The 18,290-nt window shown below is 39.5% G+C and overlaps 1 protein-coding gene and 1 long non-coding RNA gene across 2 annotated transcripts in view; one reads left to right on the top strand and one right to left on the bottom strand.

Annotated features, from left to right (window-relative positions):
• Positions 1-2,326: 2,326 nt before the first annotated feature.
• Positions 2,327-18,290, bottom strand: part of LOC121908360 (voltage-dependent T-type calcium channel subunit alpha-1I-like) — a 222,922-nt gene continuing 206,958 nt past the window's right edge. The window contains exons 35-38 of the mRNA XM_042428302.1: positions 12,951-13,085; positions 11,141-11,315; positions 8,118-8,335; positions 2,327-6,099 (exon numbers count right to left, since the gene is read on the bottom strand). Of these exons, the coding sequence (XP_042284236.1) occupies positions 5,440-6,099; positions 8,118-8,335; positions 11,141-11,315; positions 12,951-13,085 (1,188 nt within the window). The 3' untranslated portion in view covers positions 2,327-5,439. The remainder of the gene's footprint in view (positions 6,100-8,117; positions 8,336-11,140; positions 11,316-12,950; positions 13,086-18,290) is intronic.
• On the top strand, positions 6,026-8,159 carry LOC121908376. Its single transcript, XR_006099219.1, has 4 exons — positions 6,026-6,117; positions 6,493-6,562; positions 7,560-7,663; positions 8,085-8,159. It is a non-coding gene; the product is annotated as an uncharacterized LOC121908376 (long non-coding RNA).

Raw genomic sequence — 18,290 nt, forward strand, 5'->3', positions numbered from 1 at the left:
GGAAGGATGGGGGGGTTAAATAGGAGAAAAAAAAGAAGACGGAAAAGAGAATACACGCATGGCAGACAAGGGAGAGCAGCTACGATTTTCTTACATACTTTATTAAAGTATGTGCAGTCCCACTCTCTGGTGCAGTGGTAATGCACATACAGTATATTGATTTTTAACATATATGTTTGTCTCATTAAGCCAGACAATGAGTTTGTCATTTCTCTGTGTTCTTTTAAATTTCTTGAAAACATAATTATAGGAGAGCTTATCCATTTTTTCCTTGACTTTTTTAAAAAATTTGATTTTACTTGAGTTTATTTTACTTGATTTTAATACAGTTGTATTTATATCTTTAATGTTTTATTTGTATTTTAATCACAGCCACTTTAATGTTTTTATTTACCTAGAAGTTTTACCATCTGCGTTTTTCATTGCTGTTTTTTAAATTTTTTGCATTATTTGAAGTTAAGTAAATTTAATTCATATAGCTTAAAATCATAAATTTGTCACATTTTACTTTTTCCAATCTGTGCAACATATAAAATCCTCTGATCTTATAAAGTGAAGCACTTTGCAACTTGGTTTTAGAAAAAAAAAGTAGTAGTTGTAATAGTCTTCATACATATCACACATATACCACATAAACACATTCTGTGCTTTGGAGATATGAGAGAGAATCAACTAATTAGCATCGTTGCAGAATCAGAAAGAATGAATTTTGGTGTGTGAAAGTCCCCGGTAACAACTACATCAAAGACTAATCAGATGAGTAATATTAAGAAAGCCACTGTCACAGCCTCCGCTGAAATTAGCTTTTCTGTTTCTGAAATAAAATTATTTAGAACACTTCCTTAAAAAAGTCCGCTTCCCTTCATCTTACAGCTCCAGCATAAAGCAACCAAAAAACAAGCTGCAGGGTTTTTTCAAATCCAGTAGGAGATTATTATTATTTGTGAAGGAGATTATTTCCCAGGATCCCCTTGTAAGTACAGCAAAGACCATTTCTTAGCTGAGAAATCTGTTTGTTGAGCTGAAACTAAATGACACAGGTGGTAAAATGGACATCTGTTTTTGGAAGTGTTTCATTTATATCCAGAGAGGAGTTTTATATTAAAAAACCCAGCAGCCAGTGTGACTAATTACAGTAATTGGTCTAGATCTCTCAACACCTGAAAACAGTTAGCTCTAACTTAAATGAATTGCTACTGATTTTTTGATACAGCCCAGAAAGAAAACCAGCAAAAATGAGTAATAGCTGAGACATTTGAGACTCTTCTAGTTCAAAGTAACAGAATAGTACAGGTTACCAGAAGCTGTAAAAGCGAGTGTTGCTGAGGAGAGTTCCTTCACTGGGTCTCGACCACTTCCTCTTCTATGTCCACCTCCCTCACCTGCCAAGCCTTTCCTGGAGCCTGGATTGGAGGCTCCTTCCACTACTCCAAGTAACAGAGGGGTGGTGCAGTTTGTGCTTGAGATCGGCTGGCAAGATACCAGGAGGATGCAGAGGTCAACCTGCGTGATTTGATTGATTTGCTTGCATCTAAGGGCAGAAACATTCACACTAACCTTGATAAAGCTGTTTCCATTTACCTCTTGCATCCTTTCTTGAATTTGTGTTAGAGGGCCATTGCTGTCAAGATCAGCTAAACTGGTTCCTCAATTACAGGAATTAGAAGAGAGGAGCAGTGAGAATCTTCCGGACTCAACGTGACATTTAGGATACATAGGAAAGCTAGACCACATCATTGTCATTGTCTGTCATCTCACAAGCTGAAGGAGAAGAAAAAAAGGTAAACAGAAAGTGGACAAAACCTGTTAAAAACCGATAATTTTTCATTTTTCATTCTGCTTCTCAAACTGGTTTGTGGTCCTCTTCCTCTTAGTTAGTCTACCAGTTAGTTGAGGCCTGAGCATCATGCTGCTTCAAGCTAGACAGCTCATCAAAATGAGTGACAAGTGCTGAACTTAATCAACTGTGGAGAAAGATTACAAATAACAATACACTCACCTGCCTCGAGGCAAAAACATGTAATGCCAAATTGTACTTACATTCAAGAGGGAATTTGCTATAATATTGATGCATGAAAAATAAATGTATTAAATCCCCAGGCTAAATTATTCATTCAGCCTAATTTAATTTAGAAAGACATGTCACCAGCAATTACTTAACATATTTTGCATCTAGCCATACCAGTAGGGGACACAGCCTGAGAAGATAAATTGAGCTTTTATATGGTGACCGACAATGAACTGTAACACAACTTTGAGCCAAAAAAAAAAGGGTAAAAATATCAGCGATCCTCATTTGGAAAGAAAAACTTCAGGGGTCAGCAGCTGTTGAAAAGCTATTTCACTTTTATATGACACTAGAATGACATTTAAGAAAACAGAAAAAAAAAAAAACCCACATGCATTTTGGAGAAAGAAAATCGGGTCGGGGGAGATGGAAGGAAAAAGAGAAAAACATACAAGCCAACACTCTGAATACATGAATACATCATCATCCTTTCAGTGACCTTTGAATCTTGGTGACATTTTATTCTAATACATGGATTCATAAATATAATCTTCTCTCACCATATTGCCTATCTATACGAGTCTCATACATCTAACTGTACATCTACTGTAGCATATTGCATATCTCAAATAGAGGGGGGGTAGTCTATAGTCATTTAATACTCCGGCTTCCCTGTGGAAGGGAGATAATACAATTGAATGACAATAAGGAGGGGATGAAGACAAAGTAGAGAAAGAGATAAAGACTGAGGTTTCTTCTGTCTCGTCTCAAACTACTACAGAAACACCCTGCAGTGTTTTGACATTGACATCTTTGTATGATATGTGTGGTTGTTTGTGTATGTGTGTTATCATGTTTGTATATGTGCTTCAATGTGTGGCATACAGTATGCGATGCTCTGAGTGAGTGTATATAGGTCCACCTGAGGTCTACCTGCTCTGGATTTCAAAGATTGTGACACAAGTATACTTACTATATGATGGGTCATCACAATTTGTCAAAATGTCTGACAAACAAGTGCTCAATGTTACAAATTACACCAATTTGGACCACACTGCTCACCATAGTACGGGGTATTATCTAATATCTTGCTACACTCAAGCAGACCTGAGTCAAATAAGAATTTGGGTTTAATGCAGCTAACAAAAACTGCGGATCCCATTCTCTGAATTCCTGCTAATCTGCCAGCACACTGACCCTGCAGGAACCCTAACTCATGTTTCACACACATAAACTGGACAACCCACTCAAGTATAACTATCTAATAGCTGCTCAAGTATATTTTTGCCCAATCAACGGTTATAAAGACAGTTTGATATCATCCAGTTCACTCTGAATCTCCAGACTGGTCCACAGAGCAGCACATGTACTGTATACATGTCATGTCTGCTCCTTTTATAAATTAGCACCTGTACTTCTTGATACAACTCTAATAAACAGAGTTGCACTGTGTGGACACTAGACTGAACAGGTGACAAGAAGAGGTGGCTGAGTTGTCATTTGGCCAAGATTACTGGTACCAAATCAGACCCTATCAAAAAACTGACAGTTTGTTCAGAATAAAAGTTATTTAACATTGGCAACTTTTGCCACCAACACTTGATTGATTTGATCTTTATCATTGCCAGTTATCTCATGAACTGTCTTTTCAGCAGCTCTCTTGAAGTTTGATTCAGAGGCCCATTGTGGTATTGTGACGGCAACAGGTTAGGAGAAGGAAAAATCTTTGAGGAAACAAGACTGAGAGTCCACAGGTATGCTAGCAGTTCTGTGAGGCTGTACTCAGCAGGCACAAGTGTGCTTTGAGCTAAAATGCTAACGTCAGCATGCTCACAAAAGCAATGCTAACATGCTGATTCTTAGCAGGTAATGTTCACCGTGTGTTAGCATGCCAACATTAGCTGATTAGTACAAAACACAAATTACAGCTGGACCGGATGGGAATACAATTAGTTTAGCAGGTATTTGATCATAAACCAAAGTATTTGACAAATTTGAAATTGTTTCATGATGATGGCGCTGGAGGACAATGAAGGGCTCACAAAAGTCTTTACAATACATCGTTAAACAGTCAGACATCATCTTCTGACCACATTCAACTGTCTGATGCTAAGATGTTGTTAGTTTGTTGCACCGAGGGAGAACCTGGAGATCTCAGGGAAAACCAGATGATGTCAAACTGTCTCTTACTTTCATAAAGCTGATAATCATGTTATATTGAAATGTTTTTCGAACTCACAAAGTATATTTTTGACTGTTACTCATTCAACATGTAAGTACTGGGTGCATATGCTGAAATATTCTATTGTTGTCTTTCAATCTCTTAAATACAACTTTTGGGAAATTTTAAATGTTCTCAGCCAAGACCCACCATCTTGCTGGACATACATACTTACATATATCATGTTCATAGCATCAGAAAAGTCTTTGACTGTATGTATCTTAAAGACACTTTAAAACACCATATTAGGCGGTAAAGATTATTTTCCAATAGTATTTGGCCCAGGTCTGCATTCAATACATTTTAGCCCTTTCATGGGTAAGTAGAAAGCACAAAGAGGCTACTCTGAAAGTGGCCAACGCTTCCACTAACAACCCACATGTATTCTCAGCAGCAGTCACATATCCACTTTCCTATTCAAAGAGGCCATTTGTCAATTTTCAGACTAGTCAGGCTCCTTGCTTGTCTTGGTCTCCCTCTCAATCACAAATGGAGACAGACGTGTCTACATTCACACAACTTCAATACATCGAAGTTGAAAAAGAACACAGAAAATATATAACCTTTCAATTTTCTGTTACCAATAGAATCTGCTAAAGAGGGAAAAAAGGTTGGTTGATGCTACTGTTAGCGATGGATATTACAAAAAAAAAGAAAACTGTACAAAGTTGAGTTCTTCCTCAAAAGAAGCTTCAGAGATTGCCATCTGTCCAATATTGACAACATTGTTTTTGCACAAAGGTTGAGGGCACGTTGGGTCAAGCAAGTCCTGTTCCTTGAAGAAAATTAAATTTTTTAGCAGTTTCATCTAAATCACATCACCTTAGTAATGTTCATCAATCGCTGAAATTTTCAGGTCTGTCTCTCACATGGCTTTCTGAATATTCTGCATTTCAGCACAGCTCAAATGTAAAGCCCAGTACTGCCACATCTTTCAATGTTGAATCCTGGTTATGCTAAAAGGCTAAACCTCTTGTCATTATCATTTAGTCCTTTCACAGAGCAACCACACATCCTGTGGACAAGAAAGGATGTCAGAACTCAGAAGCAACTGTAATCTTTTGAGAAATGACTGATCCCAAGCAACCAAATCCGAGGAGGAAAGAGAGAACAGACGATTCAAAGACGAGAATTTCAGAATTGGGTTCATAGGACGTTTTAAAAGTCGCTCCCTGTTAAAGAGTTCCAGTACAGAGAGGCAACAAGTGTTTCATCTATTTTTCCTGGAGCTTGTGTCTGTGGGCCGGCTGCTGCTTTTCATGCTGAAGCCTGTGATATCACTGTCCGCCTCCTCACCTCTCACCCTTCCCTCCGTCCAGGGGTTGGACAAGTAACCATGGGCATCTATACCGTAGAACTGGCGTCCGTCTTTACTCCGGGCAGATATGTTAGTTTGGTCTAGTGAGCCTGTGCTGTTACATTTCTTCATCAGCGGGGGTGCCAGAGAGCTCGGGGTAAGCAGCGACGTCAGTGAGAGGCTGTTCAATGTTTCTGACAAGTGTTCGCTGTTGAAGGTCTGGCGGCAGCCATCCCCGCCTGTCCCCGTGCCCACATCCTCATCTGAATGGTCCATGGAGTCCTGCCGGGGGCAGCCAGGGCTGGTGCTGCCACCGCCGCAGCTGCTCTGGCTCCTCTGGTGCCCTCTAGTGGCTTGGAGGGTAAGAGTAGTACTGCGTTTCTTCAGCAAAGGGTGATCCTTGTCTCTTGTGGCAGGTCCCTGGGGGTGGCTGGGAAGGGGGCAGAGAAGAGGCATGGGAAGTCCCACATCCCGCGGGGGAGATACGCTGAAGCTGAGCCCTTCCTCTAGTGTGGTCTGCAGGCTGCCCTCTGAACTGCCTGTCGCCAGGGAGGAGTCACTGTGGGACGGGTGCTGGACAGAGAGGAGACAGTAAGACAAAAGATTTGAATTGTTATTTGTAACTGCCCTTCAAGAAACTGCACACCCACACAGGTGTTTGACTTACTTGTTTTCAAGAGTTTCCTTTTTTAAAATCTCTTCTGAAAACATATTTTTATTAAGAGGCTTTTTATAACCTTATTTAATTTGCCTGTATGTGTGTATTTGTGTGTATGCAGGTTGGTATATGTATGTATGAAATGCATATGTAACATGTATCAATTAATCAAATGCCTCACACTGCATACATGCACTATATGATTTTGTATCTGTATTTTTTTCACTTGTAAAGGATGATGATGTATTATATTCACGTTTATTCAACTTGTATTTTCTGTTTCTTTTTTTTTTCCATGTAAATACCAGACCAGATTTTTCCTTGTGAAATTTACTCACATTTTACGGCAAAAAGCAGCTGAGACAGGAAGTAGCATGGGTAAGGTTGTAAGCATAAGCTACAGTAGCTTTACTGTCATTAACCTCTGTCAGTATCCTTGCACTCACTAGACCCAAGCAGTGTCACTCCTTGTATGCTGCCTGTATCGTTTTTGTCATGCAGTAATATAAACAAGAACATACACAAACTAGAAATGAAAGGTCAGTCACACCCCCTCTCTCAAACAAAGGGTCAATTTGCATCCAGAAGCAAATATGTCTTTGCCCTGTTTCTCATAGAAATGAATGATGAGAAAAATCCAGTGTGACCACAAGTGCAATTAAGCAAAATAAGTGAAAGCACTGTGTCTGTGAACCATGGGCATGGTGGGCCTTTCACACATGGCTCAAATTTCCTTTTTTTGGAAAAAAAAAAAAATTCTGTTCAAGCTATATAACCTGTTAAGTGTGAAACAAGGTTTACAAATTTGGTGAAACTGAATTATAAAATAAAGCCTCAAAATTCCCTGGTTTTAAGTTCATCCTGTTTGCTGCAACCCACCTAATATGCCATATAGCATTTGTTTCACTCAAATGTTACACAGGCAGCAGGGTGTTCGCCATTATTCCTAATCTTGGCACTGTTACTGCAATGCTCTCAGTATACATGACCACAGGGGAGAGAAAGAGATTATAAAAAGGAGAAATATAAGGATTGGCAGAAAAAGAACCAAAAGAAGGAGGACAGAGACAAGAGGGGAAGAGAAAAAAAAAAACACCAGAGAAAGATGTAAAGACATAAAGGAAATACAAGAAAAGGGATACGAGAGAATGTGAAGAGCATGAGCCAAGAACAACAGTGTGCATAGAGTCGGTATCAGGCTCAAGGCTGGCCAGGCTAATTAGCTGAGTGCCGCAGAGCATTACTGTAGCAGCTGAGGATCACAGAGGCACTCAGGCACGAGCTAAACAAACCAAACAGGTATTGAAGAAAGAAAAATCTGTCTCCATGGTTACACAGGAACAAGAACTAAAATAAGGGCCTTTTTTTATTCTAGTTTGTTTCATGCAGAAGCCAACAGAAGGGAGGTGTTTGATTAAATGACAAATGAGATCCTAGCTTCAAGTATATTTTCTCACACTCGGACATCAATGAAGGGTGGTAAGTATCATGTGTATGGTTATTTGGTAATACAACGATTTGTTGACTACTCAGTTGTAATAGGATACTAAAAGTAATTCTGCAATCTTGAGTTTCTGAGTGATAAACAACATAACAGATTGCTAATTCACATCTGATCATATCACTCTGCACTAAAGTGATGAATTCTAATCAAATTAACTGCTGCCACCTTGTGCCAAAAGGATGTTGCATCTCAGTTACTGCAGACAGATTGTAAAAAGCTCACTCACAAATCCCATCTGCCTGGAGTTTTTGATGCCAATGACAAATTTGGTTCACTGAATGTTCTCAAAGGAATTATCTATTTACACTGAGGTATTGTTGATCCATCATGTCTCTGATGTGTTGCCAAGAGATACTGATGTCAGTTCCTTATTTGTCTATCCATCCATCCATCTAGACACACATGAACCAATTCATCTGTCCATGATACCTGAGAGCTCAGGGGCCTGCTGTTGGCTCCGGGTGAGCGGAGGGATGCCCAGGAGGCTGGGGAGGCCAACCTGGATGGCCCTCTGTCTACTGGGCTAACACCGTTCCCAGGACTGCCTGGATGAGCCGCTGCAGCTGGGTGAAAGAAGTCTGCTGGGAGGTGGAAGACAGGTGAAGACCCTCTTCCACCACCTCCACTGCAACTTCCTCCATCACCATCTGAAAAGAAAAGGCTACAGTTTAATACAGCTTTATCAGTACTAAAGTTCAGACTTATTGTTTAGTTAAGTGTATTTTGTTTTTTTCCCCATTGTTTTATATAATTTTTTGTCTGGGTGAAAATGCTTCAATGCTACAATCTTTAGCATTTTGCCTCAGCACCTCAATGCAAGATGATCTAACACACTTACTCCACAGTATCATGATTCAATACAGTTATCTCCTTAAAGAAAGGCTAGAAACATGGGTTGGGCTCTCTGGTACTGTTCTCGACTGGTTTAGGTCTTACCTAACATGTTGGGACTATTTTACCTTGGGGGGTTGTGATCAGAAAGAATAAATATTTCTTGTGGTGTTCCACAAGGTTCAGTTGTGGGTCCCATTCTTTTCTGTCTATACATACTGCCATTAGGTTCTGTCATCCACAAGCATGGGATCGGTGTCCAGGGCTACGCAGATGACACACAACTCTATATCTTTACTTCACCTGATAATCTGATGACTAAAAATCTGCTTCAATTAATTAAGGAAATTGAGAACTTGAGATTTTGGTCATCAGGGAACAGGCCAAAACAGAGAACTTCAATTCACATCTTAGTGCACATCTGAACACTACATCTATGGCTAAGAAATGGTGGGTAATCTTTTATAAGAATTTCAATTTTGAAGCACACTTTTGCTATGCAATTAAAAGAGGCCTTTTACCAGTTAAAGGACACTGCCAAGGTCACATCATTTCTCTGAACCGTGAAACACTTACTACACTAAACTTTTACTACACTTTAACCTTACGTTACTTAATTTACTGAAACATATAAGAATAAACAAACCTGGCAAAGAAAACTAAATTTCAACTGTTGATATAAGGCTGTAGTAAAGAAGAAGGGTCCATATTGTTGGTAGTGGACATTGAGTGGTAGAAAACGCATGGAAAGACAAAGAGGGAGTCTCACCAGAATATAGTTTTCACTATATTTTTAAACTAAAATTACATTTTCAGTTGTTTTACAAGTGGGGTTATTTAAATCAGGACAAGTATGATACCTCAGCAACTAAAAATATTTTCCTCCGAACATGTACTATTTTGAAATAGTTACACTTTCTCTATAGTTCTTGTGTAAAGCATACTTATTTCCAGAAAAATATTAACTTAAATTGATTATTTTAAAACTAAAACAGAAAGATCAAGTGGTGAATTCTTGTACTATCTTCTAAATAAGATAAATCATCTTAAAATGGAAGTCTTGAACTGGAACATTTTGCTTCAAATAGACCTCCAGTATTTGTAAAACTAAAAAAACACCCAACAATTGATTAGGATATCAAAACAAAATTCACTATTTGTATGAAAGGGCTAACACAACAAGACATAAAGGGTAAGCTTTAGTACAAGTATTCTATCCCCCGAACTGATAGCATTTAGGAAAGTAAATAATCAAAAAACAATCTAATCTTTAGATCTAAGCGTCTAAGCGTAAAGAGTAAAGTGACACTTTTTAGCTGGCTTGCAAACAAAGTGCTTGAATCTACATCACTCATGAATTAGAAACTCAACCTCCTCTGTGTCTTCAGTGGCATCCTGTCTACAATTGTCTGTGATGTTGTGTGCATGTTTAACAGTCCCCCTGAACTGACTTTGCCTTGTATCACTCCATCTGTTCCAGCGATGACGGTCATGTTACGGGGAGGCGGTGAGCCATCAGTATACCATAACATGTCGTTCATCAACATCTCTGTGCCCGCCTCATCTATCAGTGCTTTAATTGCGGTGGAAGTCAATCAACTGTGTGGAATATGAGACACGTCCTCATGTGCCTGCGCAGGCTCCAGAGACATTTAGAAAAGGCCTCCTCTTATTTAAATGATACTATCAATGTCAAGTCAAAGTCATGGTTTAATGAAATTGTGGTGGTTAAATACCAGTGAGGGTCACAAAGAACACTGATAAGGATAATAGGGAGCGTTGATGAAAGGTAACCCTGAGAGGGATTATTTTAATATGATTAGTTTATGTGAAAGATTCTGTTGAATCATTTTGCTGCTGTTGGATGAAAAAAAGATACCGAAAGGGAAAATACTTAGATTTTTATTATTTAGTATGATTTAAATTATATAGTGGGAATCTATATCTCGGACAATAAATCTACAATAATGTAAGAAACTTAAGAAAAGGTAAAGCACTAAAGTGGAAATAACACAGAAGAGCAACTGGTGAATCTGTTTAGTGTGCAGCCAAACAACCCTGTGTTGTATTAATTATGAAGTCAGTCATCAATTAACCCTTTACATCATACCAGGAGCAACCACAATCAAATTTTATGGTGTACGCAGCACAAGTAGTTTTCCATATAACAGCAGAGCACAGTAAAGCTGGTTACCTAGCTTGGAGGTGTGAGCCTGTCGCCTGCAACTCTTCATCTAACGGATCACTGTGACTGCTGCCTTTTGCTCTGTTACCACCTGCAACATTTAAAACTGATCCACTGATGTAAAACACTGAAAATGACTGTGTCTTGTCTATTAAATGTATTGTTTCCTAATTTAATGTCATCGTTAGTGGTGGACTCCACCCCTAATGATTTAATGAAAATCTGAAGGATTATAACTTCAAATGATCAATGTTTAGGTTCAGTGGCAAAGGAACGAGTAGCATAAAGTTCTTATATAGTAATGCTGCTCATGTAGGTCTTTTTGGAATAAAATAACAATCTACCTATTTTCATTTAGTTAGATTTCAGAACCAAGTATCTCACAGATTGTCTCTGAAAGACAGATGCTGTACAACCCTCATGGGTCCTCTGGTACCTGTGCAATGTGCCGGGCTTTGCTGCTCCAGCGAGGGAGGACACAACTGAGGATGGACCCCCACCTCAAACAACTCCTGGACCCCCTCCTCGCTTCCTGAACTGGAGCGACGAAGCCCTCTGTAGCCCCCATGGGTGGGCAACTCCTCCGAACTACGGGAGTCACTGCTGCCCCTCTGAGAGTGAGATTGGAAAAAAGAGGAGAGATTTTGAAGATAGAGGAGTGAATGAAAGAGGAAGAGAGGGGTGACAAAGAGATGCAGAGAGAATAAGCGTGATATCCAGGTGCACGGATATTCACTGGAGCGAGAAAGATATCAAAATGACGCCTTTCATTTCCTCTTGTCGTAATGGAAATCTGAGTACAGTTTGTTTCCAATTTCAAAAAGCTCCCTTTTCATGTCCATTGCTATACAAGTCTGATTAAAATTGAACGTGGTAAAAAAGAAAGTAGCTTCAAAGCTTCAAATTGCTCGGCTGTTGTTGTTGGTTGTTAACTGGATCAAATGAACTGGTTTTCAATAACGCAGTGATGAAACAGGCCAGGTGGAACCACTGTGAGCTGAGAGAAGTGTTCATGGGAAGATTGAGATATAAAAGATGTTCACACACACACACATGCACATTCACACACGTATCCCAGCATGCCCATATCAAGAGCACGGAGGGAGGCAGGTGTTTTAATCAGGCAGTAAAGCATGTAAATAGTAATTAATGATGATTAGTAACATGGAAGGGGTGTGACGACATGAGCTGTGACTCAAGAGCTGTGGGTGTAAGCCCCAAAGACATGTACCTGTGCATGTGTGTGTGATACTATTACAACTAATGTTAATTTTTATTACACATATCAGAGTTTAATCTTACAAAAACATCTTTAATGCATGGCTGGTTTAAATAAAGCTGTTCAAAGATTCTCAAATACTGATTGGTGGATATAATATTCACTACATGCAGGCATACACATACACATAGTTTGCTTCCCTGTACACACACTGTGTGTAGGTCTTGGCAATAATGCAATATTTATGTATATATATTACAATATAAACTACAAGATATGTGAACACCCAAATAATGTATGTAGACAACCAAATATCCAATTCAAAACCATAGATTTGAATATGTTACCATAAGAGCCTCCAGACTCCTCTGGGAAGGCTTTGCACATGATTTTGGAACCTGGCTGCAGGGATCTGCTCTCATTCAGCCACCTGAGCTTTAGTGAGGTTAGCTAATGATATTGGGCAATAAATCCCAATATCGGGGGCATGAAAAGTTCCAATTCAACTCAAAGGTGGGGGTGATGTCAGGGCTCAGTGCGAGTCGATGAAGTTCTTCCACAACAAATTCTGAAAACCATTTCTCTACGGCTACTTTTCTTTATGTGCACAGGGGCACAGGTAAAAGCCTTCTCCAAACTGGAATCATACTGTTGTCTTAAAGTACCAGCAGTACACAAAAGTGCATGGCCATATAGATTAGAAAATATACATATAAGATAATCACATCAAAAACACACAGGTAAATCAAAAACTTAAAGTAATTTTGTTGTTTGTAGTTGTAATTTGCTTGGGAACATTCATCTGAACAACAGAATTCTGTAAATCAATAAGACAATGATACAATACCACTGACAATCAATAGATGATGATATTGTATTATTGTCAATCCCCAAATATGAGCATGTGTGTATGTTTATGGGTGTACACTCGAGGCCATGTGGAATGTGTATCTTGAGTATAAGATGTGTAAATGTGTGCGGTATGAATGCCATATGTTTATGTGTATTTCCATGTGTGTGTGGGTACCTGGCTGCCTCTGACCAGCAGCTGATAGCTGCTGTGTTCGTCCAGGCTGAGGTCATCTGGCAGCGCCGGAGACGATGACTTGTCTGACAGCTGCTCTGACATGAGCGACGCCTGCTCCACCTCCGCTAGTCGGATCTGTCCCACAAACACAAAGCAGCCAGTCACGCTGTATCTACAGTTTGTTAGTAGGATATGATGTCATATTACTGACTCAGAATCAAGGGGAGAGGCAGAACCTTGATTTGAATGTAAGCAGAGGGTGAGAGTGAGTAAGATTAAATACCTTATTAAACAAGTACTTTCTTATTTACTCAGATCTAATCAGATTTCCAGAGAAGGACAAGAGAAAGGTTGAAATTATGGGGGAAAAGTTGGAAAATTGTTTCTATCTATAACAGTCAAAACTGCAATGTACATCAGTTGTATGTCTAAAGAAAAAAAGACAGATTAGATGACAGTTGCTATTAGGGAATGAACTTTGTAAACAAATTTAATTAGTAGCCACCACTTGAAAAACGTTTAATGCTTGAAAGTATCATGCATAAAAATGGCTTTTAAACTTTTACCTGATTGATATTAATTGAGTGATTGTTTCTTTTAAGCTGAAAGTTTTTTTTAAAATTGATGCAATATGACTGGCAAAGAAATATAAACATTTTCAGCTCACTGTGTGGGGGAGAAAGGATTGAATAAATATGAGATACAGCTTTAATAAAGATGGGTTGAGGGAAAAGGAGCACAGAAGGAAACAGAAGAAAGGAGTGGAAGTGAGAGGAGAATAAAGTAGACGGATGTACTGTATAAGAAATGAAGGCCACATTAGATTAGAGCATATTAGCCTTCTAGCCAAGCTTCGTGTATGTCAATATCTTTTATATGCTCCGAGCGAACAGTAAATATTCAGCTATAGAGGTCCTCGGTAAAGAAGTGATCATATGTACGTAGATAGTAACGTGATGCCAGAGGCACAGGAGCTACCCAGTTAGGTCACACTTATTCACATGCATCCTAATATCTAAAACACATCGACAGTAAGCTGCTGTGACTCATACAATTATACACACACACACATGAAACATGCAATCTGCACATACGGTATATTGAAATCATCGGATTGCCTCTGCACCAAGCTGAAATTAGTTTTAATCTTTATGTGTGACTGATGTGTTCGCTTGTATGTATCCGTCATGAGTGAATGCACATGGTGAGCAACTGGGTTTAGAGTGTAAATAATTTGATGGTGAAATTTTTGATTGGATCTTTGAGAGAGAGACACTACATGAATATACCAGGCAGAGAAAAATGTCTGAACATTCTTACCAGCTACAGAAATTAATATAGCGCTCACTTTGACAGCTAAGCCCTCCAATATTGGATATAGCTATTTCTGTCTTTATAGCAAATAGAAACTGGGTTTTAACTGTATCTGTTTTTATTTCGAATGAAATGAACTAGTGCAAAACAGGATGAAAATTGGATTATAAAAATGCCATTTGAAGATAAAAATTTGATTTCATCAACTAGTCTTTTGCATCTTTCACCCATTACTGTCATGATCAACATATTTGCGGGTTAGGGTTGCACACATAGTGCAGTGTAATTCAGAACAATGACATTGTGTAGTGAAATGTCAGTTTTGCCCATTTTGTGGAGAAGCACAGCAATTCCACAGCTATTAAAATACTATTTCAATACTGTAAAGTGTCATGATTGCAATGCGGGTGCAGTGCTGATCTGCATATGTATTGCAGTCGTATCAAAGTCACCTTCCTCTTGCTTTGCTGGGATTTTACTGGGGGGGAAATGGTTTTACGTGTGTGTGTTATGGATTATGCAAGATAGATTTTTGCTGCAGAAATTATTTCAAATGAAATGAAACTACAGTAGCTAATGAAAGTAGGTATTCATGCTATTACATTAGCCTAAGTAATAAATAAATTGACTAGTTGCTTTTTCATTATTATGGAGCTGTAATGAATGCAGCAAGAGGATTACATTGCTCATACACGCAATATACTATTTTATTAGGTGTTAAGATGGCCCCACAAAACAACGAATGAATTAAAGATCATATATTATACAGTCTCAAACATCCTTTGGTCAAAATAGTACAAGGTTCAAGCACCACAGCAGCCTTCTCACGCTGCCTAACCAGCCCTGTTCAGAATGGCCGGTTTGAGTGCCTGTTTCTTTAAATGATAATAAGCTGCTGATCAACTCACCCTCTTTTTCCGTAGGGTGTGCCGACGTGAGTACGGCTTTGCATTACCATGGCAACTGTTGAGGGTGAACCCTGGGAGAAACATGGCTGCCGGAGACAACATAGCGGTACAACCATGTTTGAACCAGAGTAAGACCCTGAGCAAGAAGAGACTCCCAAACAAGTTCAAGAATCAAGGATACAACAGGAGGTTTCTGAATGGTTAGTTATTAAAGAGGTACTGCACATTAAAACATGTTTTTTGAACTATAAATCAAGTTAGATGACTGTACTGTAATGAAACACATCAATGCTGGTGTTAAAATCCACCGAATTTATAAAAACTGGCATTTCATGGGTTGAAAATGGCTCAACCTGTCATCTGCTGTTTAAAATCAGCCCTAAAAAGGCAGGGCCAATGCTGACCATTTGAGAGTTCTCTACATCATGAAATATATATAAATGGTAGAATGATAATGCCCACCTTCCCCAGCCCTGTGCTCATTTTGAAATCTGGCCTGCTGGAGGGGTTCTCTTCATCTGCGACTGTCCGCTGGGCAGAAATCCTCCTTGCATCTTTCCCTGCAGCTCTTCAACTCTCCAGCTGTCTGTTCCTGCGGTTATCAGCAGGGAAAATCTTGTTTTAAAATGTTAAATCATGGTGTAACCGGAGCGCTGCCAAAACTGTTGGACCGTCGGAAACTGAACCTGTCCGCTGTGGAGCAGAGCTGTGGTCGAAGAGGTTCAGAAATGGCTCTGGTTACACTGCGTTTTAATGTGTTAAAACAAGATTTTACCAGCTGATAACTGCAAGAACAGACAGCCAGAGAGTTAAAGAGCTGCAGGATGAGATGCGAGGAGGATTTCTGTTGTTTTTGTGGCTGCCAGCTCTGACTTCTAGCTTGTTTAAACGTCGTTGCACTGTTTGTCTTCCTCTCATTATTTATTATATGTCACAGAGCAACTCCTGACTTCTTGCCTCATACAGCCATGCTCCTCTCCCCTCTCCTCTCCTTAGCTCCTCCCTTGCCCACTTTTTTGACATTTTTCAAAATTATGCAGTGGGTGGAGTTAGGCTCAGACCTTGAGGTGCAGTTACACTTTGGGCCAAATCCACAAAGAATGGATTGCGCCCACTAATAGCACCGTTAATTGCGCAGCATTTCCACCCGCAATCGGCTCCGTTTTAAGGTCCTATTCACAAAAGATTTTGCTCTAATGATATGCTGGCACAAACACACCCAAAAAATTTTGCAGCTGAGTCCAATTTGCCCTTGTTTTGTGTCTGATTAAGTGAGCGGAGCAGTTTCCAGTGTTTCAGGCTTTACTCCGCATTAAAGCACACAGATTGGTCCATAATGAAAACTGCAGAGAGCACAAAAGCCTCAAATTGTGTGTCAGAGAAAACACAGAGCTCTCCACAATCACAGACCATATCTCATGTACTACATCATCTACTGAAATGTCAAATGTCAAAATGCAAAACAAATGTAGAGTTGTCTGCCAACTCCTCATAACTTAGTAATAGTAATAGTAATATATAGTAATATATGTTGACCAGTTATTACAGTGTTTAAACTTTATGTTCTTATTAACATTAACAACATTATTAAATCGCTGCATTTGGTGAACTATGTCACCAGTGACTAAACATTTGAATGAACTACACCTGCAATGTTGTCACTTTTTAAAATATCTTTCCTGGCACAGGTGTATTTGTGGGAACTGTGCAACAATGCCCACAGAGCCTGAGAATGTCTGCTCCAGGAAGATACCACATCACCACCACTATGAATAAGTTTGACATTGCTGACTTATATTTTATGGTTTCCGTGCAGCCGTTAGTATCACTGCAGTGAACATCTGGATCACAAAAAGGGGAAATTAAGCATAAAACAGAATAAAAAGCTCATCGAAAAGACCAAAAAAATCATATTCCAAAAATATGTGTAACTGTTGTTGTTCTTGTTCTCTTCTCACTTTGTTGACATTCTCATTGATTTGGGAAAGTCTGATACTCATGATATTTTTATTTTCAGCAGACAAGCTCACTAGCAGCACAGACAAAAATAATAGTGGAAGTTTCAGATGTATACCGTGAAATCCTGGCTCTGCTTTAGGCCTAGTTTTCCTGTAAGCTGTTTCCTTTCCTGTCCCTGTTATGTCTTTATGCACAGCTTTACGCCCACAAGTGTGTGAATGGGACAACTTAAACTGCAGGCCGGCGTTGTGCTGTAATACGCAGCCCTGCCGTGAAATGCACCCGCCTCGCGAGATACATAGAGGTTATATGGTTATATGACATGACAGGACAGCTGATATTCTGCATCAGAAGACTACTGGCTACAGGCTAACCGCGTTAAAAGCAAATACTTTTCGTTATTATCCAATATAATTACTTGTTTTAAATTTAATCTCTTCTAAAGAGTGTACATAACCAATGTTCTTCTCTTCTATTCCCTTCACAAAGAATTAAAATGCAAGATAGTTTTCCCTCCCTTCGTTTGGTTGCGATATTAAGGCGAATGCAACGGGGTGCAAGGGCGCATATTACGGCACAACTGTTACATGCTGGACAGGGGCGGGGTTGAAATGGCCTCCATGATTCACGGCAAGTCAGAAACTTCTTCTGAATCTCCATAAAATTAGCAGCAAGAAACACTGAAGACATCACTACCCATTGTATTGTTTCTTCTTTCAGGAAAAAGTTTCATGGCCAGTCCTGTGTTGTAGGTTGTAGCTTAGTAAAGGAGTCAGACCCAAAGTGGTTAGCAAACATGTTGTACAGGTTTTTGCTAACTGTAGCTGAGACATTGCCGTAAAACATAAACTTTACCCACTCTGCTCTTCTGTCCTCTGAGGCTGGGGGCTGGCGTAACGATTTGTGATGGTTTGTGCACCCAAAAACATGTTTAGCCCTTAGCTTCAACATGCTAGCGGGTCCGGTGCTTGTGAGAAAAACATGGCACACCTTTGGAAAGGTAGTTCTCAAGCAGCTGTGGGTGAAGATACGCAGATGGTGGCGGTAAAATTCTAATGAGTCCCCACTTGATGTAGGATTGGGAGGCAAATCTGAATGGCTTGTTGAATCAAATGTTTTCTGACTTAGGCAGCCCACAAAAAACTGACTGTGTTGTCTA

This window comes from Thunnus maccoyii, chromosome 2 (genome assembly GCF_910596095.1).
Source record: "Thunnus maccoyii chromosome 2, fThuMac1.1, whole genome shotgun sequence".
In the NCBI taxonomy this organism is placed as follows: domain Eukaryota; kingdom Metazoa; phylum Chordata; class Actinopteri; order Scombriformes; family Scombridae; genus Thunnus; species Thunnus maccoyii.